The sequence below is a fragment of the Bombus pyrosoma genome, linkage group LG10 (assembly GCF_014825855.1).
Source record: "Bombus pyrosoma isolate SC7728 linkage group LG10, ASM1482585v1, whole genome shotgun sequence".
Lineage (NCBI taxonomy): Eukaryota > Metazoa > Arthropoda > Insecta > Hymenoptera > Apidae > Bombus > Bombus pyrosoma.
In genome coordinates this window covers 4,010,198-4,036,663 of record NC_057779.1, presented here as the reverse complement: position 1 = coordinate 4,036,663, position 26,466 = coordinate 4,010,198, and the positions used below count along the sequence as shown (strand labels likewise).

At 42.7% G+C, this 26,466-nt stretch overlaps 1 protein-coding gene and 1 long non-coding RNA gene across 5 annotated transcripts in view; one reads left to right on the top strand and one right to left on the bottom strand.

Moving 5' to 3' along the window:
• The window catches only part of LOC122572033, a 38,689-nt gene that overhangs the window by 1,865 nt on the left and 10,358 nt on the right, over positions 1 to 26,466 (top strand). For 3 of the 4 annotated variants that reach the window (XR_006318349.1, XM_043736544.1, XM_043736546.1), the window contains exon 2: positions 22,483 to 25,021. Coding sequence is in view for 3 of the 4 variants with exons in the window: in XM_043736544.1 (XP_043592479.1) it covers positions 22,895 to 25,021 (2,127 nt within the window). In the remaining variant the exon portion in view is untranslated. Of the gene's footprint in view, positions 1 to 20,132; positions 20,379 to 22,482; positions 25,022 to 26,466 lie in introns of those variants that run through there. The other variant, XM_043736545.1, reaches the window with a different exon arrangement.
• Positions 92 to 6,912, bottom strand: LOC122572038. Its single transcript, XR_006318350.1, has 3 exons — positions 968 to 6,912; positions 739 to 845; positions 92 to 672 (listed from the first exon to the last, which is right to left on the bottom strand). It is a non-coding gene; the product is annotated as an uncharacterized LOC122572038 (long non-coding RNA).

Genomic DNA, 26,466 nt, shown 5'->3' with positions numbered 1-26,466 from the left:
AATTTAGCCAAAAAAGAAATCGTTCTTTTAATTCTAGCATTTTTAAGTTACATTAATTCTCTTAATGGGGGATTAACAAGTTCAAAGCAACTTTACAGCGCAAATAACCGCGAGAGGATTCTTTACCGTATAAATTGATAGGAGAGAATCATTCAGGGGTTGAGTTATCTCTTTCCTCGAGGGATACGGTAATTATTTCTGTAAATTACATGCTCTTGTAGCTTAACCACGTTGCGTAGTTGCACGTCACTGGAAAGGGGAGAAAAAGGGAGAAAGTTGGGAACTTTTTATAGTTTGGAACGGGACGTGAAGTTGCATGTAAAATTCTCCATTAATATGTTTAAAAACCTGACGAAATTCTCTCGACAGAAATTAAACGATTGAATAGCAAACGAGCAGACATTAATCTCAAATGGATACGTTGGTTAGTTTTGACATTGGAAAACGTTTAGATAAAAAACACGATAAAAACGATATAAAAGTTGCGAGGTTGAAAATTTGTTGGTTCTGAGATACATAGCGAAGGTTTTAATCCCTTTGCCGTGGTTTATCGATTCTCGTCGGTGCAGAATGCACGCTAGTGCATCACTATGAATGCTGCGGACGACGTGTGACCTTGAACGAGTGGCTCGCGAAATCCAAATAGAACCCGGACAAACAAACCCTATGACACTTTTCAAAGGGATACTAGTCATTTTTCTGTTCTGTTTTAAATAGTTTTAATATTCACCTACTTACATCTTCACTTCACCCTTCACTTTCCACCCTTTTGTACGAAGTTTGTCTTCGTCTCTTGAAAATCCTCGAATTTTTGTTTCCATGTGATCCTCTTCTTGTTTCTATGGCTGATCGACCCACGAATATTCAAAAGTTTCTTTAATTAACTTATAAATGGATTGTAATATAGTTTAAAACGTTGTTTTTAATTAGTTTATATTGCTTAATTGGTAGATTTAAGAAGTTTCACCTTTCGAAAGGATTCGAAAAAACGTTCGCACGGCTGTTCGTCTCGAAAAGAGCGACGTGCCTTGAGAGAACGGCGGGCTGCGGGTAGATTGAAATACTTATTTAAGGAGGATCCAATTAGGCTGCCATTCCTGGAATTGCCGCGGCCAGGTTTACGCCATTATCGATCAAACTGTCCCAGATTCGCGAATTCTTCGTTGCTGAAGCGTTCATGCACAACGCTCCGGCTATCCTGTGCGCCTATAGTCGAAGCTTTCTGTTCAGTCTTGATAAAATCACCACGTAAATACTTGGCTTCTACCATTGAAAAATTCCTTTTCATTTCTCGATCGGTTTTCCCTTGTTTTTTTCTTTTGGTGGAGATTAAACGAGAAAACAATTTAATTTCCGATTTTGTCCTCGAGTTTGATCCGTCTATCGACAAGCAAAAAAAGAAAAGAAATATGACTGAAGAGCGTCTGAGAAATTTGGAAAGCTCGTTTCCTTTATGCTCGAAGTAATTCGAGGCTGAAAGCGGTCTGGAGTCGAGTCAATTAGCCAGAAGTGGATGGAAATCAAGGGTGGTTAAGGAATCCCTCTTACGAGCGACTTTTTCCCACTGATTCTTTTCGTATGGAATCTATTTTTTTCCCTTTTCCCAACTCAACCCCGCTCCTCGTCTGCTCTCTGAAAGTTCGTGTCTGAAAGGCTCGTGTGGCCACTCAAGTCGCGAAAACGCTGAGCGAGCTACTCAAGAGCGACGAGCGAGCACGCCTGGTTGGAACGTGTAAGCCGCTTTCGCGAAATTCACGCTAATTTTTAGGTCAGATACGCGCCAAACTGACTATTAATTTCGAATGGTACCCATGGATGATGTCTCATCACGAAATCTTGCTCGCGTGATCTGCTTTCACAGAGAAATTTGCATAGGATGTTGCCATAAACAGTTTATCCACCAAGAAGATTCGTCAGCCTTTCACGATCTCTAAAGATAAGCTATTTTATATTTTCGAAAGATATTCGCGATCTTTTCAAAGATACCGCAAACAATGGAAATATTAGTTAAACAGACATTCAGTGAAGTTTCTATACCTTTTACAAAATATAGAACTTTTACAAACTGTGGAAGAGACGAGAGAAAGAGAATAACGTCGAGAGAAACTGTTGATGAAGAATAATCGGACAACAATCTATCAAGATCAGATGTAACATTTAACTAATCGATAAACAAATTGGTAATAATTAAGATTAGTATAGTTTTGGCAATTAAACGTAGAGGTCCCAGTTTCTCGTCAATCAGCTGATCGGCGAAGAAACGAGTCTTTTGAATAGCAGCCAACGTCCTCGTTACCATTGTTCGGCTGTCTCAATGTTCCCAGCTTCCTATACGTACCTTTCGACGAAAACATCCCTTTCAATCCAGACTTGTTGTTTTATTCGTCGGCTATTTACTTCCCGAAGTTTTTGAACGATTCTGTGGTGAAGAAATAATTGTACACAGGCTGAATCGAGCGTTTCTTTTGCAATCGGCCGAAGGAAGACGAATACGGGATTATGGTCATTTCAGGCGGTTACATCACGCGCGTTCATTCCCCGTCGAATTACTCGTCTTCGATGCTAACCCTCTTTCCTTGATTTTGCAATAGTCGCGTTGCATTAATTATGCGCTTCCGTGGGCAGTGGCATGCGCGAACGTCGAGAAACTGCCACGATTTGCATGCACACTATTGCACACAGTGGTCGATTATGTCATCGGACCAACGAGGAGGAATTAGTCGGACAATGTTATCTTTGCGCCTCGAGTCATCGTGAAGACTTGTCTTCTTGTCTTGTCTTGTTATTTCAATATCAGGTGTGTCTTGTTTGATTCATTGACAGCAACCTCTTACAAAAATAAAGTGGAGTAATTCTTTGTTTTACCTTGCTATTATTCTCGCATCTATATGACCTGAAATGTCAAATGTCATACGTGTCACGGTTATTACTATTATTTTCCATAAGAAGTTAAAAGTAGTTTCTTTATCTGATAGCAGAAATGCGAGAAGTCTTGGCGTTAAAGATATACGTAACTATTCTCCGAGTTCTTTATTCTTTTACTACCCGCTTTTGACCCTTTTACAACATAGCTTAAGCCGTCGTGGATAGTATTACGTGTACATATTTTCTGCGTATGACGTCAAGATATCGGAGAAATAGTCATTTTTTAAATTCATTCTGAATTTCTCGCGATCTTGTTACAATGTGAAAGGATTAGTAATTTAAAAAAAATAGGTTTATTAGAAACTATAGGAGACTTCTGTAGGAGGTAATGGTAGTACACATGGTCCGAATAACTTTTGTGTCACCCCGTGATTTTTCAGTTGCACATGAGTACGTAGAAGGGTAGAGAGATAGAGAGAGAAAGAGAGATTCTGTGGCGTAGAAATCGCGAAAGTGAACGGTTCTGGTCGAGTTCCCATGGACTTTCTAGATCAAAGAGGTCCGACGATTCGCGCTATTTTGCATGCGTGTACGGCTCCACTGTGTCGTCGTCACACAAAGTGGTTTAATCGAGCTTACCGACAAGAAACTCGTCTCTAATCGTCAAGAACCATTCCTCGACTGGTGATTTTCTTGCTTTGAAATCTCTCTGTGGTAGCCACTTTGTGCATTGGCCTCTCGTTAGATACTTTTTTTTAATGGTTTAGTTAATTGCGGAAAACGCAGAGCCAGCATTCGAGGGATTCTATTATACGTTGGTAATGCGTTTCCCGTGGCACTTTGCGACTACATGAGGCACAAAGAGGTATTATAACATGATACAATGGCATTATAGTGTAAAGACAAAGGCTGATCTCGTTTAGCTTCCGTCGAGACAATCTACTTTTACGGATGATCGATAGTGTTTGCAAATTTATTCACGTAGAAGGTATTAGTTGATGTAGCAAATCGAATTATCGGGGCCATAAATAATTCTATAGAACGAGCATTGAATAATCAATGGCAATTAGGACGAGTAATACGGTCGTAGATATTCGTCTATAAGCGTGATGTTACATTGAACGTGGTTTGATCTTGCATTGCCGAATACGCATGGAAACGATGAAAAACCATATGGAAATATCGTATCTCGGCTAGGTCAACGACCTCGAGTATGCAAGCATAGCATTGTGATCACGGCACAAGATAAATTGGCAGTAAGCATAGCTCATAATCGCGGCAGCTGACAGTACACCGTCTTCTAAGGTCTTCGCTCCAATGCATGACGGACGTGCAACGAAATATGTACCCGTTTCTATATCGGTGACGCAACACGTTCGATCGTACTGTTAGAAAATTTCTATCTCTCTCGTGTATACACCTTTGAATCTGTTCCTATCTTGTTTCCTTCCGGATAAATAGATTCTTCTAAGAAATTAGAGTTTGAGAGTCGAAAAATTTCTCCAACTCGATGCAATGCTTGACGCAAGTTTAAATGTTTCTTGCGTAAACATCAAAGAACGCGAAGCTTCGCTTTTAACGATTTAAGGAAGCTCATGGATCGCTCAATGACACTGCAATTTGGCAAATTACGGACCAGCTAATCCCAAAGATCGATGAACGCTGACATTTTGGCCCGACGATGTTTTGGCGATGGCGCCCGCTGCGTCGAGACGGTCTCATCGATCCATTCACTCTCACTGCCGTTTATGTGGCCCGGTCTTCTCGCTTCCTCCAATTTTCTTTCCTCTTTTCCTTCTCTCTTTCCCTTGCCCTGACAACCTGCTACCTTACACCTTGCTCCTATCATAGCACTTCTATCGACCTACGCTTATTTCGCTTCCTCGTTCTCTCTGCTGTACGGTCACCGGTTCTTTCCTTCGTTTATTTTCGCGCAAGTTCGTTTGCTTCTTCACCCTTGTGTTCACTCTTCCCTGGGTTTGTCCATTTTGTTCTTTAATCTTCGTCAAAAGACAAAACAATCCGGAGCTCTTTTTACTCACGATCCTGTAACGCTCGAACGATCAAGAGATTTTTAAGATGATGAAAAGTACGGATGAATTTTGGAAAACGTATGACCCAGATTGACGAAGTTCGACTAGGTTACTTTCGAGCGTTTTGCATTCGCGGGACGTTCGGTTTTGCGACGCTGGACACATATTCGATAGAGTTATAGAAATTCATTCACGAGAACGCGCGAGTTATGACGCGTGTAAGAGCGACAAGGACGTGCGAAGAGTTAGAAATGCCGGCCGTATTACCGAAGGAAGGCGCGTAGGAATCGAGGGGAACGAAAAGTCAAAGTCGTAACGTTTTAATGAACAACTGCGATTTGTCATGTTGTAGGTGATGTTTAAAATAAAAAGTATTTAAGAGCCGAAGATATCAACGTATATGCGATATTTTATTTTAATAAACGATAAATGTATTTGTTTCTCGTGAAATTCAAAATTTAATATGTCATGTCTTCTTTACTAAATCATTCGAAAAGCTATGTTCCTATCAATGGTATTTCGTTGGAAGATATTTCAAAGTTTCTGCGAGGATCGATGGACGAAAACGGTTCAGGAAATTGTACACAAAGGTTGACGTAGCCTTGGAGGGAAAAAGCCGCACCTTCCCACGGAAAGTCGCGTAACCGGTGATCACCGGCGAAGGTCTACGGTGTCTAATGAAATTGCAGCCTCGTTTCGATAAATCATCGAGTGATCAGCACTCGAAGCATTCACCACACCCTTCTGACCTGACCCAGAAATCGGAAGGTGGGCGCGCCAACCCTGTAGACGACGAAAGGTATCCTTTGAACTTTAGCTAGGTGGTCACCGGCTGTTGAACGAACGAACCTAAACGTGTTCGTATCCGGATCTCGTGGCGAGTATCCGACGATCCAGAGATCGATCGACAATTTTCTTGGACGCGAAGGAAACAGTGCAATTCGGTGAATCCACTTGCAAGTGGACGCTGCAACACAGCATACAGATCCGAAAATAACAACGATTCCTGGCGTCTCTTCAGCAGCTCGTCTATGTCCGAGCGTTATTAAATATTGCTCGACGTATCTGAATTAGATGTTTGTCGAGTCGGATTGCGTATCGTTTCACAAGCATGAATTTTCTTTCTTCTTAATCTTCCACTGCCAAAATAACGTTGATAGGCAGTCGTTTGTACGAAATATCGCATTTTGCGCTCGAAGAATTTCGTAGCTCCGTTTTCCTGGCGGAAAAGTCGGACGATAGAAAACACAAACGGGAAGTGGCTTCCCGGGGTACTCGATTAAAATATTGATTTATCGCGGGGCGGTTGGAAAAGAAAATATTGGCCCTTTTCCATCGTCACACTCAACTCCTTTCTCTCGTCCTTCTCTGGAACGATTCCGATGAAATTGACCGATTCACGAGTTTATTTGCTCGAATACCAAGTTCGAAGTGCACACGGGAAATCGTTCCTTAACCTAGCAAGCGCTTTTCTTGAAGACTATTTGTGTCAGAGCTCGAATACTATCGTATGCTGTTGATTTTCTATATAACGTGAAATTACGTGAAAAATGTACTTTGTTTCCTCCTTATTCTTCTTGTAACTGTGGTCTTCATCTTCGTATCTCGATTTCAGTCGATCTCAACGAGAATTAGATATCGCAATGGAATATGAAAACACGTTCAGAATTCGGTTTCTCCGTGCATCGGGCGCTATAATCGTTTCAGAAATGATCGATAGCCAACGTGGTGCATAAACCTCTCTTATCCAACCTGTTATCCTTCCAATCCCCAGTTGCAGTCGGATAACTGTCATCTCTCCTGAGTTACTCCAGTATGCGATCGTTTATTTCGCGTTTTTCGTTCAGCCACGATGCTCCTTATCGTCCTACTTGCCTCCGTATCTTCCCTCCTCGTGGCTCTATTCGACTCGTTTATGCTTCGTCTTGGAATTCTATCGCATCGGTTCTCACCCGAGGCGGTCGTGTCGTCTCCGTGTTCGCGGAGAGGAACGAAGCAGTCCGCTCGGCCGGCTCCGGCGAGTGTCGTTCGGGCTCGAGCAGTGCTAAGAATACCGCGGCCAGCCATATTTGGCAATGAGACCGCGTGGCTGCGCGCCGCGTTGCCCGCGGGAACACGAAAGGGAGAACCGCCTCTCTTTTCGGGGGCAGAATCGGATCGTCGTTAACTCGAAGGGAAGTTACAGTGGTTCCTTCGTCCCCATAAATTGTCACTTTGCTATCTTCTAATAAAATATTTGTCCCTTTGGTGGTGGAAATTGTCCTTATCGATGATCGGTTCAATGCTGATTTTTATGCGCTTATGGAAAATTTAAAGATGCAATTACCCATAGAATGCACACAGCATGCTAAAATATATAAAATACCCAAAAGAAAAAAAATTCTTACTTCTTTTAGTTGTCATGAAAATATGAATGAGCATTCCTGCTTGATTAAGTCACAGATTTTGGTCCGAGCAAAAGTGATGTCTCCATGATCAGAAAGCGAGAGTAGCGGAGTAGTTAGGATGTCACGCTGTTAGCCAATCGCGATCAACAGCATTCTCTTTATGATTTCTCTTAGAAAATTTGTTCTCGATGGAGGATTTTTCTAGAAAATTCGAATATTCCTTTTTTTATCTTTGCGCTATTGATTCTTTGAAGATATACTACGTTATTTCGTTTCACAGCGAATGAGAGAACTGGACGCTGATGGTTTTCGTTAACGGCGATGGGGGACGACGTCGCCGGTCGCTTACAGCGTTACAGGTTTATCGCGACGATACCGGCGCTTTAACGCCAATTAGGCGGTAATTAATTGATCGTCGGGAACAGGCAACGAGGTTATTAAGGTCACCGAGCTCCGGTCGACGTACGAACTCCTCTATGCTGCTCGACCGTTGCCACAACGATGCTCAGAAATTGTCTCTTCAGGTTCGTCAAACAAATGATTCGTTTTCGAGAGTCTTTGATGGTTCCGTATAATGGCCACGTTGCAACGCGATCAATCTTCATATTGTTTTCGTACGGCAGAAATTCGCTCATTTGATGTCATCGCAGAACAAGCGGTTCGTATAATTGAAGTTCACCTATTTGTCCCACTACCTATATTTAAAATTATTTTTATTTCGAACGATGAGAAATAACTTCATCACTTTTTCCTATTTCTTAATTTATGGAGTTGATCAGTATAGCTTCTGAGTGACTCGTATAACTTGGAGATATTTTCTATTCTCCTTTAGTTTCTTCGTTTATCGAGGCCTAATTGCGTTAAGTGCGGTTAATATGCTTTCAGATGGCCATCTAAGATGTCTATTGCAAGCAAATAGGTACTCGACCAGAATCGATAATTCAGCGAATGACCGACTAATCGTATTATACGAGGCCTGTTGGCGCATGCCAGAAAGGCCAGAAACGCCAGAAAGAGGTTCACGGTCGCGATATTCGTCGAGCGAGTTCTTTCGTCGGTTTCTTGTGAAAAATCGGTAGATAATCGTTGCGCAAAGCCCGTGCGTTCACCTACGACCCACGCGTTCACCACCAATCGTTACGTTATGTTTGCAAAGCGCGTACTATTGCACGTGCCTGTATTTTCGAATCGATCGATGTACCAAAGCTGCAGCCACGGAGGCCCGTTACATCCGGTTCGCTAGCGATTACATCTGCAATCGAGACGCGATGTGTCGTTTAGAGGGGCATTAATCACAGGCCTGGATCCTCCGCGGTTATTAGCTTTCCCCCTTGTTGCTTCCTTTCGTGCCGTTCTTCCTTCAATGCTCCCCTTGTAGCCCGGCCGACAATTTTTCGGCCTGATTTCCACTGGTATTCCACCAAGCAAAACACTTGCTCGTTGGAACGACGAGTTCCATGTCGTTGTAACAAGTGAGTCATTCCGAAGTGAAAAGTTTCTTGCGTATCTTCTCTTCAAAGATGCCATTAGTTTGATGAATTGCACGAACAAAAATCAACGAAATAGACGACGTAAAATAAATAACAAATAAACATTTTATTTCTCTTGTAATTGGAAAGCTTATGGCCCTTAAATTAAATTTCGTTAATAGCAGAAATATCGATGAGCGATGTACTAGACATAGATAATTGTAATTAACATTGAAATTAATTTTAATCCGAAATCTGTCGTTTTGATAAGTTTGGTAACTCTAGCGTTGACTGTTAAGCAACGATCATGTGATTTCAGCTGATGAAACAAGTGGAAAAAAGTATACGAGATAAAAAAGTAATTTTATCATTTTTCTTTACGGCAACTTTCACGACGTAGGTTGAAGAACTTGTAGATTTTTCGTTTCATTGTCAGTGAGAGGTGGTCGGCGACGATATCGTACATAAATCGCGTCACTTGATACATGCATAATGTATCTCATTCATAAACACGAGGCCACCTATCGAAGAGGGTACATAGGGGCCGCGTTTCCGTAATTCGAACATTCGTATTCGACGAAGTCCTTGCATAAACGCGATAATTCCTATCCCGTTTCGTCAATTAGATTCCGTGGAAAATTCCCCCCATCAGTTTGCATTTCACGTGTCGTTTCACGGTTTCGACGCTCCAATTCCGTTCTGTAGATAGTTTCTCGGAAAAAATTCTTTTTCCAAAATCCTCGTCATCTTCTCCCTCATTTCGATATTTTAACTCGAAATCCCAGAATTCGTGAAATTTCACGGGGACACATTTTTCTATTTCTAATCTAATAATATATATTGTAATGCATTTATTAAATTTCACGGTCTAGAAATTTCTCTTGGCTTACAAAAATATCTTAAAATATCCATATCTTCGTCTATCATTCATACGTATCACGCCATTTCTAATGTAATGATTTTAGCAACTTGTTTCGAGCAATTTAGATCACATGTGTATTGTAAGAATTGTACTTGGAATTTAGAATATAATTTGCGAGATAAGTTTTCGATCTTCTTTGACGCCGAGCTCTTCGTTGTAATACAATTTTAGGTAGCGTTCGATTATCCGATACTACTTTGCGTGCGTTTCGATAAAATTCACTAGAAAATTGAACGAAATAGTGGAAATTGTGTTAGAATAATCATGATTATTCATGATACGGACATATTTGATGTAAAGAGTATAGTATTCCATCGACGGGCTAACTGTATTCTAATAGCAGCGGATCTGTTAAACAAATTCCTGTCGATTGAATTCATTGAATGAACGAAAAATCATAGGTGATAGGTAGAATCGATTTTTATTACGATAAAATATTTGTTTCCCATGAGATTCGGATAAACGAAGCTATGCTATGCTGTATTCCAAATGTACCGCGTCAGACTCCAAGCATAAAGCGACACGAATCAATCTTCGATGAAATCACTGCAATTTCCCGCGGATGCCCCATCCATCATCCATCAATATCTTCGTAGACCCCGAAACCACCTATTCATCGTTTCAACAAACTCGGGATTCGCCTCGCGGAAAGTCAACTCGCGAGAAATCTGGTTTTCCGCTGAATCCAAGCTGGTTTCGAGGCATCCGGGCCGAAGTTGTAAATAGAGATTCTAGGAAATGCTAATAAAACATCCTATGGCATCGCTCCACGGCGTGGCTAGACACGACTGATGAGGATCCGCGCGCACGTAGGTATCTATGCTCGCCGGTGCCCCCTTCAATTTGCGTATTCTCTTTTTTTTTTCTTCATTCGCGTACCGTCGCTGAACCGACTGAATAGCTGGCTAAAAAGCTCTTTTCATCCACGGCTTAGAACTCCGTGACCGTGAACGCGCGCCAGATTAGACGTGCCTCTTTGCTTTCTCCTGGCTTCGTCTGACGTCGACTCGATCTTGGAAAAATTTCTTTTCACGCAGGAACTCTAATTAATTTAGGCTTGACGTGTTGAAATATTTAAAATACACCAGAATATTTTTTACATATTTCTGAAAATATTCTCGTTTTTTACTTTATTTGAGCTCTCAATCTTATCGAATGTATAGAATATATCACTTACACGTTAGATGATTTCTTCAAAAGATTGTGATTGTTCCGAAAGAAAGTCAACCAAGAGCAGTGCCATAACTCGATAGCTACTTATAGCAAAGAAAATTGTACATTCGCGTCAAATAAATAAGTTTAGGCGAGAGAAGGTATCCGACGTGGACACGTTCAGGCTGCTCGATTGCTTGTATTTTTTTACGCTACGCATCGTTAGAGCGTCATCAAGAGGCGGATGATAAACGACGTAAAGGAAACAGGTTTTCAATTTCGAAAAAGCCGCACATCACATTCACGTGAGATTAGTTAATGATCCGCGCGACTTCGTTGCCTCCCAATTAGGTGAAGTCGGAAGAGGCGATGTTTGGTAGAACGACGAAAATTATAAATTCAGCATTTTTCGAATAACTCGACCCACGTAGAATATCAATTGCCTTTTAAGTATCTTATTCGGGACTCGAATTGAAACACGACTAATGAGACTAGATTCTTTTCAAGATTTACGAGCGTTTCCTGCTGAGTGGAATTTACTGTTTATAGTAAAATAATCCGAGTACGTAAAGAATACACCTAACTGATAATTTCCGAGATTTACTCTCGCCTTCGTAACTATACAGTGTTTATTTGTTGTACTTAAAATTTATTTGAAGAAGATACCATATTAGATAAGTTGTTTAAATTAACGATACGATAGTTCGATAAATATAGAAGTTACATACTTGGAACGTGACCAAATTATAAAAACCGATGCTTAGAAGTTTTCCTCTTCTTTGAAAGACCGATAAGCGAAAATAGATGCAGGAAAGTGATGTGCAATCTGCTTGAGACCTTCGATTCTCGTTACGTTCGATTGTTTATTGTCTTCACCTGCGTTCTATTCAACTGTAAAACGTAATTGAAGTAGGTCCCTGGAGATCGTCATCTTTTTCCTCGTTCGACTGGCAATTAGCGGATGATTAGATGATGCAGTATGTAGGTTAGGCGATCACGAGCCACGAGGACTGAAGGAAAACAACGAATTATGCGAGTTCTTACCCGTGTCGCCTGTTACTGCGATACACGACATAAGAATGATATATGGCGTGAGCTGAAAATAGCACCGTGAATATATAGAAACGTGGAAACGGAAGTCTGGCTATAAGCGAACGATGCTCTTTGAAAATTATTCCTTCTTAGAATTGTGTTCGTTTGTATCTTGACTAGAATTTGTACGATTGTTGTTCTATAAGGAATCGTGTAAAAACGAGAGGGTCGATCAATTGACAAAAGCCATAAAAATTCATAAAGACGAAGTCGTCTTGCGTTCTCATTTAAAAACCGACTACAGAACTCAGAGTTCATTCGCGTACCATTGCTATCTCGTTTCTTTCAGTCGACGACCCTCTTGGTTGATAAAAATTCATAGTTGCAACGCTTGGCTCACGATTCGCGAATTACATAACGCGATCTCGTTGCGTCACGGCATGGATAAGCTCCGTATTTCTCGGTAATTATTGAATCGTAAATGAGAAACATACGACACTGCCCGCAGCAAAAACGAGATGTCACGTGCTAGTTGATTAATCCGCTGAAATCGAGACGCTTGCCGTGCCACGTGCGAATTCTCTGTAACAAGCGAAAAATGATCCGCGAAAGAGACCTGGTCGACCGTTCTTATAAGAAATTACGATAAGGAACGTTAGTTCCTTGATACCGTGGAACGCAGAACCAAGTCAGAGTAGAAGTGAAATTTCAACTTTTCATTCCGTAAACACCTCCGTAATATCCTCATCGATTTTCTTGGCAGAATTAATAGCCAAGAATTATCTATCAGCTTCTGGACGCGAGGAAGTGAAAGCGCGGCTCTCATTAATTTCTTCCTAACGTTCCCATCGAATTACCAATCTCTCGACCAGAAGAGAGCCGTGTTTTTCTTCATCGAGAGTCGATAGATCGAGAAAATGAAACTCTTCGCTTCTCTTTGATTCATTTGAAAGGTCGACGCTCTAAGAAGACTCAGCTTCTCTGTCTGCAGAATAAAACTGTAGGCTATAGGAATCGCGTCGATATCGGAAGGAACCAAGAAATTCCATTGGAGCAGAAGAATACCTCGCGTTACTGGACATCGTAACGCGGAACGAGGAAGCGGAATTGGCGCGGATCTCGAGCGCCGGACGGAACGCAGGAGAAAGAAATTGAAAGCCACGGAGAAGGATCTGTTAACGAGTTCCCGGAGAAACCGCGCGGTCTTGAAATCCTCCAGGGAGTAATAATAACGAGCGGGCAAGTAGATCGCGAGGTCAGGGCATTTGCTTCGATTAATAGCGGATTAGCCGTCTAACTCTGTCTCTCAACAAGAACAGCTGGTCGTGAACGACCAAGAGGACGACCAAGACGACAAGGACTACGCCAGTCTGGAATGAGAATAGACGACATGCCGTGTATATTTTATCTCCTCCTCTTTCAACATCTTTCTCAGTATAGTCGAATGGAAAAAGGAACAAACCAAATCGTTTCATATGCTCCGTCGTTTTCTTTTTTGTTTTGCACCACTTAGCGACGTATAGTTCTCGACATGTCGAGAGCGTATTGTTTATCAGCTGACTGTTTCACTTAGCAGTGTTCCATCTTTGATAGGAAAATTTCAGAAGAACTGATAAACTACTTCATGAATTTCAACAGTGGCGAACTATAAATCGAAGGACGTAGAAATAGATCCAGGAGAAAAATTTTGATCAAATTTTAAGTTATGGATTTGATATGTTAGATTTAGGAAAGATGAATTCGGTCATTCAAACTATATTTCTAAAGTTTCTACGCGAGAAGGAATGAAAACGTTGACGATGGAACGGTGCTTTTCTGTAATAAAAGCTTTCGATAAAAAGACGACGAAACTCGTGAAACGACCTAGTAACAGGAAGAATACACGGAAGAGCGAAGGATGTGCGAGAAGAATGTAGAGAAGTCGAAAAACAATGAAAAAGACTTTCGAAGGAAGACAAAAAAAAGAAGAACGAAGCTCCGAAGAAGAAAAGAACGCGAGATCGACTACGGTAGAGGGAAAAGAGGAGGAGGGAGGCTAGGAAAAAAAGGAAAAAAAATGTCGAGCCGTTTCTGGCGTCCAGAAATATATTTGGCTCGGGCTGTTCTTCCGTTCGCAGCGCGCTACCGCTGCCGGAAAACTCAAAGCGCTTACCTTCGTGGAATAATTAAATCGGTTCGTAGAGAGTGGTCGAGGAACCCTCCAGGGAATGGCAAAAGGGCTGTCACGACTTTCTGCGTCACGCGCATCCGTGGACTGAACTCGAAAATTTACTCGACTGTTGATGTCGTCGACTTTTGCTATGCTTTTCTAGCTCGTCGTCTCTGCATTCGGTCCTATTCTTTACAACAACTCTGTTTTCTGGCCGCGTTGCACCGTCCAACGAGATTGCACGGTTGCTGAAATGCAGCAACAAATTGTGAACGAACTGTACAGTCCAGTTCCTTGAAACGATTCGTACACGTTCACGGAATTACAAGCGACTGCAGTTCCGTATTCACGATTACAGTGATAGGTTTAATGCATAGGTAGCAAAGTTTATGCCGTGGTCGTCATTATGGTTTCGAAATTGTACGGTGTAAGAGAGGATTTTTCGTATAATGTTGCTAGTGATCGAGCAGAATAATGGCTCAATCGAGTTCTTGCCTTATACGGAACACTCGTTATTCGAGAATGAGGATTCTTGAAGCAGTTTCAACAACAGCAAACACAAATTAACCTAATCTAATCTAAAACTACTAATGATATGTGGTATCTTTGTAAACAGAAAACGCGACAGACAGAATTTTGGACCGACGAACTAACCGAGTCCACGCAGGCATCGTCTCCTTCCCATTGTCACAATTCAGCTATTCCGCTTAATAGTCACGTGGGAGTGAGAGACGTCGAAGCGAGGAGGATTCATTGAAATTACGGTCAGAGGGGAGTGGGCAGAGACATAAAGCGAGAAAGAGAGTCACGTCGAGTCGCGAATTAAATCTCATCATCGAGGAGGAAGGTATACTTTGACCCAGTGACACCAGGGTTTTAGCTTGACCCCGTGATTCAAACAAAAACTAGCAAACAATAGGAAATACAATGGCTTCGAAATACACACGTCTCTCCACTAGGGTGGTCCTCTTTTACGCCAAGAGAAATTCTCAACCTCTCGATGTTATATTTGCGCGAATCTCCTCCTCCTCATCCTCGTAAGTCATATGTTTTCCTCCTCACAAAACGCAACGCGCGTTCTCTAATTACCAGGAACATCGACTACGTGCGAGTTACGCGATTACAAACTTTGCTGAATTACGAGTGGCTACGAGTGATGCGTATTCTCACGTTGATTTACGTAAGTAGCGTAAATTGCGTTGGTCCTGGCACGCGTTAAACAGCGCACGCCTACTTGAACAATGAAACGTTGCATAGTCGGCGAGAAATCGGTTTGGTGAACGTGTCTCGTTCGATCGTAATACTGGTCACGTGCATTCGATCGATTAATCGTAGTTTCGAGTCACGAATAATTCTTATTTTCTTCTGAACACAATTGCTTGTCCGAATTTTAGAGATTCAACTTTGTATCACTCTGTATATTTTAGAGATCAATTCATCTTCGTATACCTGTCGAACTGATCTAGTGCAATCCGTAACTCTCTCGAATCAAACGATATAATATATTATACCTGCCTAAAATAACTGGGATAGCGACAGCCTGTGGAAAGCGTATCGCGATCGTGTTCCGAAAGCCAATATCTCATGCCAATCAGAATCGCGCTTGGACATTTCCCAATCCGAAATAAGCCGGTATTGTCCAACTGAAAAATCATTTCATCAATTATATCATTCCGCGTCGCTATATTTACAATCGTGTATCAATCCCGCTAATAAATAAATCCGCTTTTTTATTCACATCAATCATTAATCACATCAAACGATATTATTCGACATTACTTTGAGTTCGTAAGATGGACCGTATAGAATTTACTATCGATAAGCTTGTCGAGGGGACAGTATCGTCGCTTTGAAGTTCTCTTTTCTGTCATCGTACGATTCAGTTGGTGTCGCGGGATCGAGCGACGCGTGTCGTCGATGCATGCGCTTTGCATGTCGTTCAAACTTTTTTCTCGTTCGTGATTTTTACTCTGTACGTACCGTGTGTCTACGATGTTAGTTGTCCGTTGCGAAACCTGGTATTTTTGGATTCTAGATTTTGGAATTAGAATAGAACAGAGTGCGAGAAAAATAGAAGAATAATCGAGTGAGTTCGGCAGGCTGAATGTTATCGCGAGACTCGTGGGAATTCGTTTAGTAAATTTTTGCTTGTGGTGGTGTGGTACGAGCGTGGATTTTAGGGAAGTAAACGTAGTATCTCGATGCCAATTTTATTTTTAACCCTTTAAAAGCTGCGGTTGAATGGAAGAGTCGCGTCACGGAACGTAGATATTTCATTGTATTTGAATGGAAGAGACGCGTTTGCGCTTTAGTGAAGATGATATCGAGAGTTTCAAATGAACCAGCTTTGATGAAAAGAAAGATCACAGTGGACTTTCTTTTGCCTCGTATTAGAAACTGCTTTTGTTCGTTTATTAATTAATCTCGCTTCCGTTATTCTTCCTATCCGATAAACGTTTGACGGATAACTCGTGTTATAATTTCAGACGATTCAAATGTAACGTCGATGATTAAATGTATTTCGTTCGTATTAATCTGGTTTTGGAAACTCTGTTCGTTTTACCGTGCCTCCATAAGATAACGATTTCGTGGAATTTATATTCGGAAGATATAAGACGAGTCTCGACGGAAGAGTTCAATCGGTCGAATACACCGAGGTAGTACGCCAGGTTACAATTTTAGAAGCGGACAGATAGAAAGAAGGATTGTACTCCGTGAATATCATGCTCCGGGATTCGACACGAGCCGATTCAGGGGTTTCTGCCCCGAATACGTGTGTTCGACTTCGCGTACGAGAGTATTCGCGGCCAGAAATACATTTGACCGTAAGTTATCTCGGTGTCGATGATCGACACTGTTCGAGTATTGACTCGAGCAACGTGACAGACACTTTCCTTGCGATAGTGGCGACGAACTCGATTCGATCATTTTTAATGCGTCGAAATATTTCATTCGTCATTAACTTCCATTCCAGGAAGTTTATTGAATTCGTTAAATAGCGTTAACGTAATTAAACTCGCGATTCTGATACCTTATTTTCAGAATTAGGATACTCGAATATTCCAGTATTTACTCGATATTTACTCGATGTTTTCCGATTCAGTCGTCGCCTCCTAGATCCTGCGTGTGAATGTTCGCATCATGTCTAATATTACAGGACGAACCGAAATAAACTTTGCTCGAGTGCACATAGTGGTGCATGTACGCATACGAGTCGCACCTATCGCTACGTTCGCGTTTGCACACAGCCGTACACATACACGAGCCACGATCTGCATGCGAAAGCACGCACGACACGTCTTGCTTATTTGCAAAACTGTGACTCGTTGATCGGTGGATTTTATCGCGACTGGTGACGATAGATCGCTGTTGCTTGGGCTTCCGTTCGAATAATCAATTCCTTTGAAATCTTCCGGTACTGTCGTTCGGTTGGAACTGGATCGAAGGTTGTATGGAATTATCTCGTGACTATTTTTGTCCTATTGTTGATTAACTAAGCAACGATGTTACGACGCGGAAAGAACCGTATCTTGAACATGAAAAATTCACGATAAAAAACAGAGTAGTTGGAGAAATTGAAATTGCCTATAGTTGCGATGAATGGTAATAACTCCATCGACAAAAGAAGTTTTATCAACGGAATTATAGTCGTCTGTCGTGGGTGAGTGGCGTGTTTTAAGCTGACACGCGAGCATTCGGCCATCGTATTCTTTTAATTTCTCATCGACGTAGTTTTTAATCGGAAACCGATCGCAGATGTTAAAGGCGTTCTCTAGTCAATCCATGTTATTTCAAGAATTTAAGCAGGCCAGAATATACAAAACTTTTAAGCAGCCTATCGGCAAAACTTCCGACGTTGTCGGAAGTTCGGAAGACGTAGAACACTCGCCGAGAAAGTTGATTTATCGAAAAGTTCGCCTAGTAAATTCGAGGCTGTCCCGACGTCGTCGATAATCGTATTGATCGGTTCCTTTTCCTTTCGCTTATCGAGGGAACTCGATGACGAGTTGGAATTTTTGGGTCAATCTGATGGCAAAACTATCGACTAGAGACAGTTTCACAGAGTTTTCTGCCAGATAATAATTCATATCTCCGATCCTTGGAAATATTTCAAAGAGATCTAAAAATATTTGCGAAACAAATACTTGATCGTAATCTGCCGTTCATCGGCCTTGTGAATTTCACTTGATCTTCTTTTTCAGACGATAATAAATTACATTTCCGAAATTTTACTTCGCAACGAACTTCTAAGCAAAGTTCCTTTCGGAGTGCTTATTCTTGATCCTGATTCTTCATATTTCTCGCCTGAGAAGGCAATTTCACGGGCGAACCAGGCAATAAAGAATTTAATATAACGCTCGGAGACTATGGATGAATGACTTTAGGCTGTTAAGCCTAAAAACTGCTTGACTTAGCGACGAATTCTTGGGTGAAATTCTGTGGAAGGCAAGAGGGCTTCGGTGAGCGACTTTTCGACCGGCTATTTCGAGAGCCGAAACGCTCAAACCTTCGTGGCGTTCGTTTTACATATTATCGCGATTCCATCTGCGTACGGAGGTTTTCGCGTTGACCGCGAGAACCAAAGGATCCATACAGCCTTGAGATTAAGTAAACCATACGGCGTCGTTCGCGTAATCGCGCCAATTTCTCTCTCTTTGCGTATTTACCATACGGACATTTTAAGGAGAAGAAACTCACAGTTCTTCAACGAATCATGTGCAATTTCAACGTCTCGATCGTTTATTATATATAATATCAAGTCGTTCCATAAGTAACGTTCTTTATCTTTGTTCTGCGAATTTCCAGGGAAAAATCGAACGGCAGCTGCTGAAAGCTTGAGTTCGAGCGATTGACGAGTTAAAACGGTGAATGATGATGAAAGTGATGAATCGGTTTTTATATTAACGTTAAAGAAAGGGTATTTTTAAGGATAGAAATTGGTACTCCTAGTGTGAAATAATCACAAGAGCTTGAAGGTTCGATAGAGGGATTCTATATTTTGCCAGTGGATCGATATCGGAATCGATGGACCGTGTCGGCGAAAAATACACGGTCATCCTTGAAATCGATTTTTTCCCTCTCTTTCGCACGTTGCATTAAGAACTATTTATAACGAGACACCCTTCTCATCTCCAATTGTGAAACTGTCTGAACTAATTTTCTTCGCGATGCTCCCGCTTCGTTGAGATCTGTATTCTTCCCATCGCGTTGTCCCACTTTTCCCTCATAGATGATAAGCAAATTGAAGGTTTGCGCGAGATGCGTTTTAATTGAGCACGATCGAAGGTAGAGCGAGATTAATTAAGACCATCTGCATAGTAGTATTTCTATGGAATCCTATGGCATCGACGAGTAACAGAACTTTGCCGACCTTCTGTTGCAACCTTTTAGGGATTTAGGTGAAGGTTGTAGAATTTGTTTGGTCGTAACATCTATTACATAATTCGCTAATATTATTAGCTTGTAAATTATTGCGCAAAAGAAGAATATAGTAGTAGGAGTATAGCAACTTTTTGTCATGTACACTTTAATCTTCTGAAACATGACAAGGCCGAGGCTATTCAGTAATGCAGAGATTTGAACTTATTTGAAGTAAATGTCAATCGTGCAAATTGCACGTTTATTTATTTTCATCACCGGGTATGTATTCCTCGATAAAATTGCAATTTGAGAAGAATAAAAATGAAAGGTAGGATTATTGCATACACGCGGAAACTGAACGTTGCGTGCACCCGACGTGGTTCCGATCACGGGATTGACACCGTTTACAGCGTATCGATATTGGCTTGGCCGCTATTTTTAGTGGGCCGTATCGTATTCTAACGATGCAAACCGCAAACGTGACCGAGTTATGCGACGTTGAGAGTCCCTTCTACGTAGAAAACGAAGCGTGTACACCGCTACGTGACAAGCTGACACGCGACCCATTACGATATACACTTATCAGGCCGCGATGTGCGATCGTTGTTCGACTTTCTGTCGGTCGTTCACGTTCGACGGTCGTTGATTATCCGGTCCTCTCCTGGAATCGTTCCAGGAACACGCGATTTCGACGGTATTTCCGGCGAAATTCCTAGGTAAACTCGCTTGTTATCCACTTTCGTCGAATATCCGACGAACATCGAAAACGAAAATTCCGTTTCAGTCCGTGTGTTTCAATGCTGTGATTTCCCTGGTGAATCTTTTATTCGAAATGATCGAGAAAATTGTCGAAAGGACGAGGTGTGATGCGTTTACCCCAATTTAGAGGTGGAAAATCTGGAAGTGTGGTCCGTTTGCAACCTTGTTTCAGCATTTCGTTTGTTTCATCGTTGGTTATTTCAGACAGAGAGAGAGAGAGAGAGAGAGAGAGAGAGGGAGCTGGAAAAGGTAGGTGGTGCCGTTATCACAGGCCAAAGTGATTCATAGATTGGTAGAAAATAGCAAGGTTGTGCAGAGGTTGTTGATTCGTGAAACGGTGCGGTGGGCAGCAACTCGGAAACCAGGTCGAGGGAGATATACTTTATTTTTATTGAGCCAGCGGAATTGCGCTGTTAGAACCTGTACGCTATGCGTTTCGAAACGTTAGAAAATCCGTCGATCAGAATACTTATTCGGTTTTGAAGGTTACATCATATTCCTGCAAAGAATTTATAGTTTTCGTTGTTACGTCACCTCTTATCCCTAGCGAACGATATATTTAGAGTACACCATGAATCGTTTACTACAAACTTAAGATTTACCTAGCCGAAAGTTAAAAACTATACGAGGGTAGTTACTAGACGTTCATCGAGTCGAGTTTCATCGCAAAACAACTTTAAAAGAAGGAACTTATTCGAGTATGTTCCGCGTGAAAGTAGCGAGATTGTTTGAACGATCGTTGACATTAAGGACATCGATGGGTCTCGAGTATCTCTCGAATCTGTATTGCCAAACTTTCATAGCAAATGTAATCTTTGGATAAAAACGAAGCTAGAAAATCTGTATGTACGAAGACAGGTTGTCGTAGATCGGAGAAATAGCTTCGGCAGAAACGGTACGTCCATAAATTCGTTTGGCATATACTGCAGGGATGGCGTGCGAAAAGCGAGGACGCCAGGTTCCATTGCTAGATTCCTCGACTAAAAAAAGAAACGACCGATTATTACATACGACGATGATTTACATAACGATGTAGAGATTAGCTGACTTACATTGTCACTGATATCAGAGAAACATTAAAAACGCTTATCTTTTATTCTTATCGAAACAACGAATGCAATCTATCATTGTAATCTACGAACGAGGTGAAGATAGAGAACTCGACAAATGTGATAAGTGGAAGACTATTAAAAGTCGGAGGAACGCGCTTGGTTCGACGCAAAAGACAAACGCGAAAAAAGAGAAGTCTCTATCAACGGAAATAGAAAGGACGAATTGTCGGCGCGACGATTTACTTTAAAAGCATAGAAATTAGAATAACTCGCCAGTGTTTCTTCGTAGTTCCCGCGAAGTCTTTGACATCGTGGCGCGAGTAGAATGCGGGATAACGTTAAAAATCATCGCCAGTAAGTTGCCAAACGCACGTCGGTCAGCCGGAGACAAAGAAAGCTTCGCTTCGGGAATACAAATTTCCCCTTGCTTGGGTTAATGGGCCGGGGAAAAGGGTAGAGAGGAGAGGAAAAACGTGAGGAACGCGTAACGTGCACGGGTCCCAGCCATTCGAGCACGATCGAAGCCGTGCACGCACGCCTGGTCACGGCCCGTACGCACGCATTTGCATACGCGTAGCAATGCAGGGTGAAAGTACCGATACGACGCTGCGATCTAGCTTGGACAAAGCCTGTCACGCGTTTCGTATACTTCTTCGCGCTTTAGGAAGCCTAGACTGAAATGCGAAATTTCGGAAGAACTAGCTGGAATATAAATTCATGGTCAAGTAAGAAACGCAGCAAGATCGTAAATCGACTTGCATTGACTATTATAGTAACTTCCAAGATCATTCGAGGCACTTTACGAGTCTCCATGAGAATTGTAATAAAGATAATCTTTTCACGAACGAGTATTTTTCGAGCAGCGAGAAAAAATGTGTGTTCGCTTCACGTTGTAAAGAATACATACTGCGTTCAAATTTAAGGTCAGTTTTAACGAGAACGTATGGATTAATTACGTAAGAATTTATAATAACAGTACTTTATACGACTTTGATCGAGATTTTGATTTCTTACTTTCTTAAGTTAAAACTTACTTTGATCTTACTATCTTGCTACGTTTTCCATATCAGCTGTAATTATCATTCTTATCAAGCCGCGTACGAAGCAGTTACTCGGGGCAAACGTAGTAGATGCCACAGTAAATCATTTCTAATTACGTATACCGTGTCCAAGACAAAGGGTGAGATTTATAGGACGCGATCTCCACGGTTTCACACCGCGTACCGTGGGTAACATATCTGAAAATACATCCACCTCAGATCAGCCGGGATAAATACTAATTTATATTTATCTTCTTTCAGATCACGTCCGATGCCCGCAATACATCGAAGAACGCGAAGATGTAGCTTGATCAGCCGCCACCAGCCGCGTGACCATCAAGAATCGAATTCCGCCGCAGTAACAGTGGACATACTTGGTCTATAATTAAACTATATAATGTGCTGACGGTGTACCCTAACGTGAACTCGCGCTCGCGTACCAGTTGAGCTCTACGACAAACAAGAACCATCCTCCTCCGTTGTTCAATGCTTGCTAAAAGAACTACTTAACGTCTAAACTGTCGAGAACAAGAGATCAGGCAAAAAGACCAAAGGAAAGAAAACGAATCGAACGATGGGGGGACAGGCAGAGGGAGCGAGGATCGCGTGGACAGTGGCTCGACTTCCGTCGTGGCCGTGGAGAACGAGAATCTTGGGCCAGTTGGCCTGAGATATGCCAGAAGTGGCATCGTCAACGGTATCATCGACATCGTCATCGAGGCTCAAAGCGGAGACGGCGACGTCGAGGTCTGGCGGTATCGCTGGCCGACAGCTGGCGATAGAAATCGAGACGATCGAGCGCCGGGTCTGCGCCACCCGTCGCGACCTCTTCGTCCCCGTGACCATCGATCCGCGGCCCAGTCGGGCTGTCCACTGTCCCGATCTGAACGCCTGTTTGGTGAACGAGTCTCGAACCGGCCACGAACAGGTAGACTGTCAGGCGATTCACTTTGGCTACGCGATCCCGGTGAACGTAGTCCCCCTCGAGACCGATCCACGGCTCGCCGAGCTCGTCTTGGACCACTCGACCGAGTTAAGCAGACGCGCCGCGAGCTTCTTGCTCGAGCACCATCCCCAGCTGCGTCAGCAACGACAGACACAGCACGAACGCTGCTCAAGCATGGCAGCCACCGCGAAGCACGACCTACGTCAGAAGTTTCCGACAGAAACGTCGACGTCCGGTGACGAGGATATTGCCGCTATCGCCAAGCAGATCAGCGATCACGCGGAGGCGATCTATCAGACATGGAAGAGTCGAGGACTAGCTCCTACAGAGATATTGAATTGCCACAGTAATGCTACGGCCGCGGACAAATTTGGAACTGCTCTTACGCCGACTTCCGCGTCCAATAGCCCGAATAGTACGGGAAAAGTTACTCCTACGAGCTCTAGCCCTGCCACCGCGGTGGATATATTGAGTCAAACGCCGAATCTCGATAACGGGAACTTGGAGAAGCTAGTGAACAATTTCGTAGTGGAGGACAAGGCTAGGTTAGCTGCGTCGAGGCAGAGGTCGCCGTCAAAGACTCTGCCCTCGTCGATACAATTCGCGTTGGAGAAGTTCGAGAAGAACTCGATGCAGCAGCAGCAACAACCGCAGACTTCTCCTTTGAAGAACAGCAACGTTGGTAGTCAAGTGAAACCGAAACAGGGAACTGTTTTGTTGTCTCCGACGTCCCCTTTCGCGAACAAGCCGTCGCAGATAGTGAAGCCTCAGGTATCCACAAAGATTCCCGGTGCTCATCACCGGGAAGTGTTTCTAGAAACCATAGAGACCACTTTTCCGGCGGACATAACGCCGTCGAAGATCGCCCAGCAGAAGAGGCCGACGAGTACGGTAATCACCTCTCCCACTGCCTCTAATCTCGATGATCCTTCGACGAATTCAGGACTGACTACGTGGCCCTTAAAGAACAAATTAAATGAAAGTAAAAGAGTGACAGATCCTTCCAGATCGCCTCAACAGGAAGTTAAATCGTTGACAAGTAAGGAGGAGAAAAGAAATAGTGGCTCTAATTCGAGCGTTTACCTCGACGAGGTCGCTCGTGAGGAGGAAAGACTGATAAATGCCCTGAAGACGGGCTCGGTGATCACAGAGGAGCCCGTAGAACGAACAGTACCTCTGACTCGCCAGAAACCGGCGATAAAGAGGGAGAAGCCGAAGGTGGAGCCTGTTAAACCGATAATTATCGGTCACAATCATCACGCAAGCGGTCTGGTGACCACTTCTGGCGCAGTAGTGAACAGTGCCGCGTCTCCGACGCCTGGTAGCAACGCCAGTGCCACATCGGATACGAAATCTCTAAGCAAGGATGATTTGTCAAACATGTCAATGGTGGATTACGCGAAAGTCAGATACAGAGCGGCTCAGCAAAATCCTCCGACTCAACAGAGGCTGGAGGAGCAGAAAACAAACAACAACTTCAATTCTACAGAGCAACTGGTGTCGACCACGAGGTCCAAGTTCGAAACGGAGATACAAAAGGACAAGGAAACTAACAAAGACGAGAAGGATCCTGTTACGTCTAGATGGGGTCCTAGAATAAATTCTCCTAGGCCGAGAATCGAACAAGTGCCCCATCCGGAATTGACCACGCAACAGAAGCAGCATATAAGAGCTGCTGCCGCGACTGGCACCGGAAACAATCCTATTAGACCGTTTTTGACCAGAGGATCCGTCGCGGAACGCGTTTTGATCTTCGAGAAGTGTCCGAGTGAGCTGTTGCTTGACAAACGGGGGCCACGGCAACCGGCAATCAACACTTGGAGAACCGGGCACGATGTTCAAAACAAAGCTCAGGTAAGTCGACGTTCATCGATTCACGGTTATCGTTTTTCTTTTACTTTTTAGTTCGTTTATCGAAGATTCATTAACGCGACGATAATTGGAAAAATGAATTAACGAAGTTGGGAAACTATCGAGAGGATTGAATTTCGTGCCAGGGATACGGTGTAGAGGCGGAAAATTTCGAAGAGGTTTATCGAGTCGAGCGAAGATATCAGCCGGTCGAAAATTTCAGTAGGTTGTGCAACGAACGTGGGTGCATAAAGAAAATCGTGCAAGACAAGCCACGTTTTCCTGGAAGCAGCGTCTAATTCGACGGGATGAGTCTGTGCCTCGAAAACCTCGAGTCCATGCCGATCGAAAAGACGTGTCTTCTCTCGCGCGTTCTCGCCGCTCTGGGTGGCTTATATCGGGCGTTTTGGTCGCCGTCCAAATTCCTCCTTCTCTGGGAGGATGTTCGACCGGTCGACTCCTGCACTTTTGTCTCGAAACGAGTTCAAGATCTCTTCGCGTAGAGGTCGTTTCTGCATGCCTCGAGTCTTTCTTCTCGAGCATCGCCCGATGCTACTTCTCATCTTTGTTATCGAACTCGCCTAGCTGCCTTTGATCTCTCCTTTTTGGAGCGATATGAACGATGTTATTAAATTGGAGCACCTTCAAAATTATGTACCGAGGCTACGAAGAGTATTGGAATGTCGAATATCATTTGTCATCGTCTTTGAACCATGTCAAAATACCCGATTTCTTGAAAAACTTGGTTACTGATTCTTCTAAAATTAATCTTTACGTGAATCTATGAATATTTCAATGTTGTTCTTAGAAGATATACTATCGAACGATAATAAGAAATACAAGTTTAAATCGATCGAACGATTAAGAAAGAAACATTCTCGCGAGTTTCAAAGTGGCTCTGGATCATAGCCAGGAAGAGGAGAAATATACCTGGCACGATTCGCCTGCCAAAAGCCGTTATTGCCCTGGCTTTTTCTAGTCGAACATGGGTATACTTGTTTCGAGTGCATCCACCGGTCTTCGTAACCTTATAATCACTTCAAACATACTCCAACCACGCGCCTCTTTCCAAATCTTCTTTCCTTTATTTGGTACGATCTATCGAGAATCACGGAGGCTATTAAGCTTAATCAGCGAATCTTGGTCGGGTAGTCAAGGAGCGAGTTAATCGTGAGTTATCCACCATGTGATAAACCACGGTTCTCCAATATGGCGTTGCTGAATGATCAAATAATACACATGGCACGAGAGCTCGGCTATGACATTGTTATTAGACGGTTATTGCCTTTTCAATGTGCTTTGATATCAAACTAGATTTTGCTCAGAGGAATTCCTGCCAATTCCGCCTACAGCTTTTACAATTAATTCGAGATCATTATCGAGCTGATTCGAGAAAATTGATAGCGAATTCTCGATATCGTTGTAATAAACAGTACAAAGTAACAATG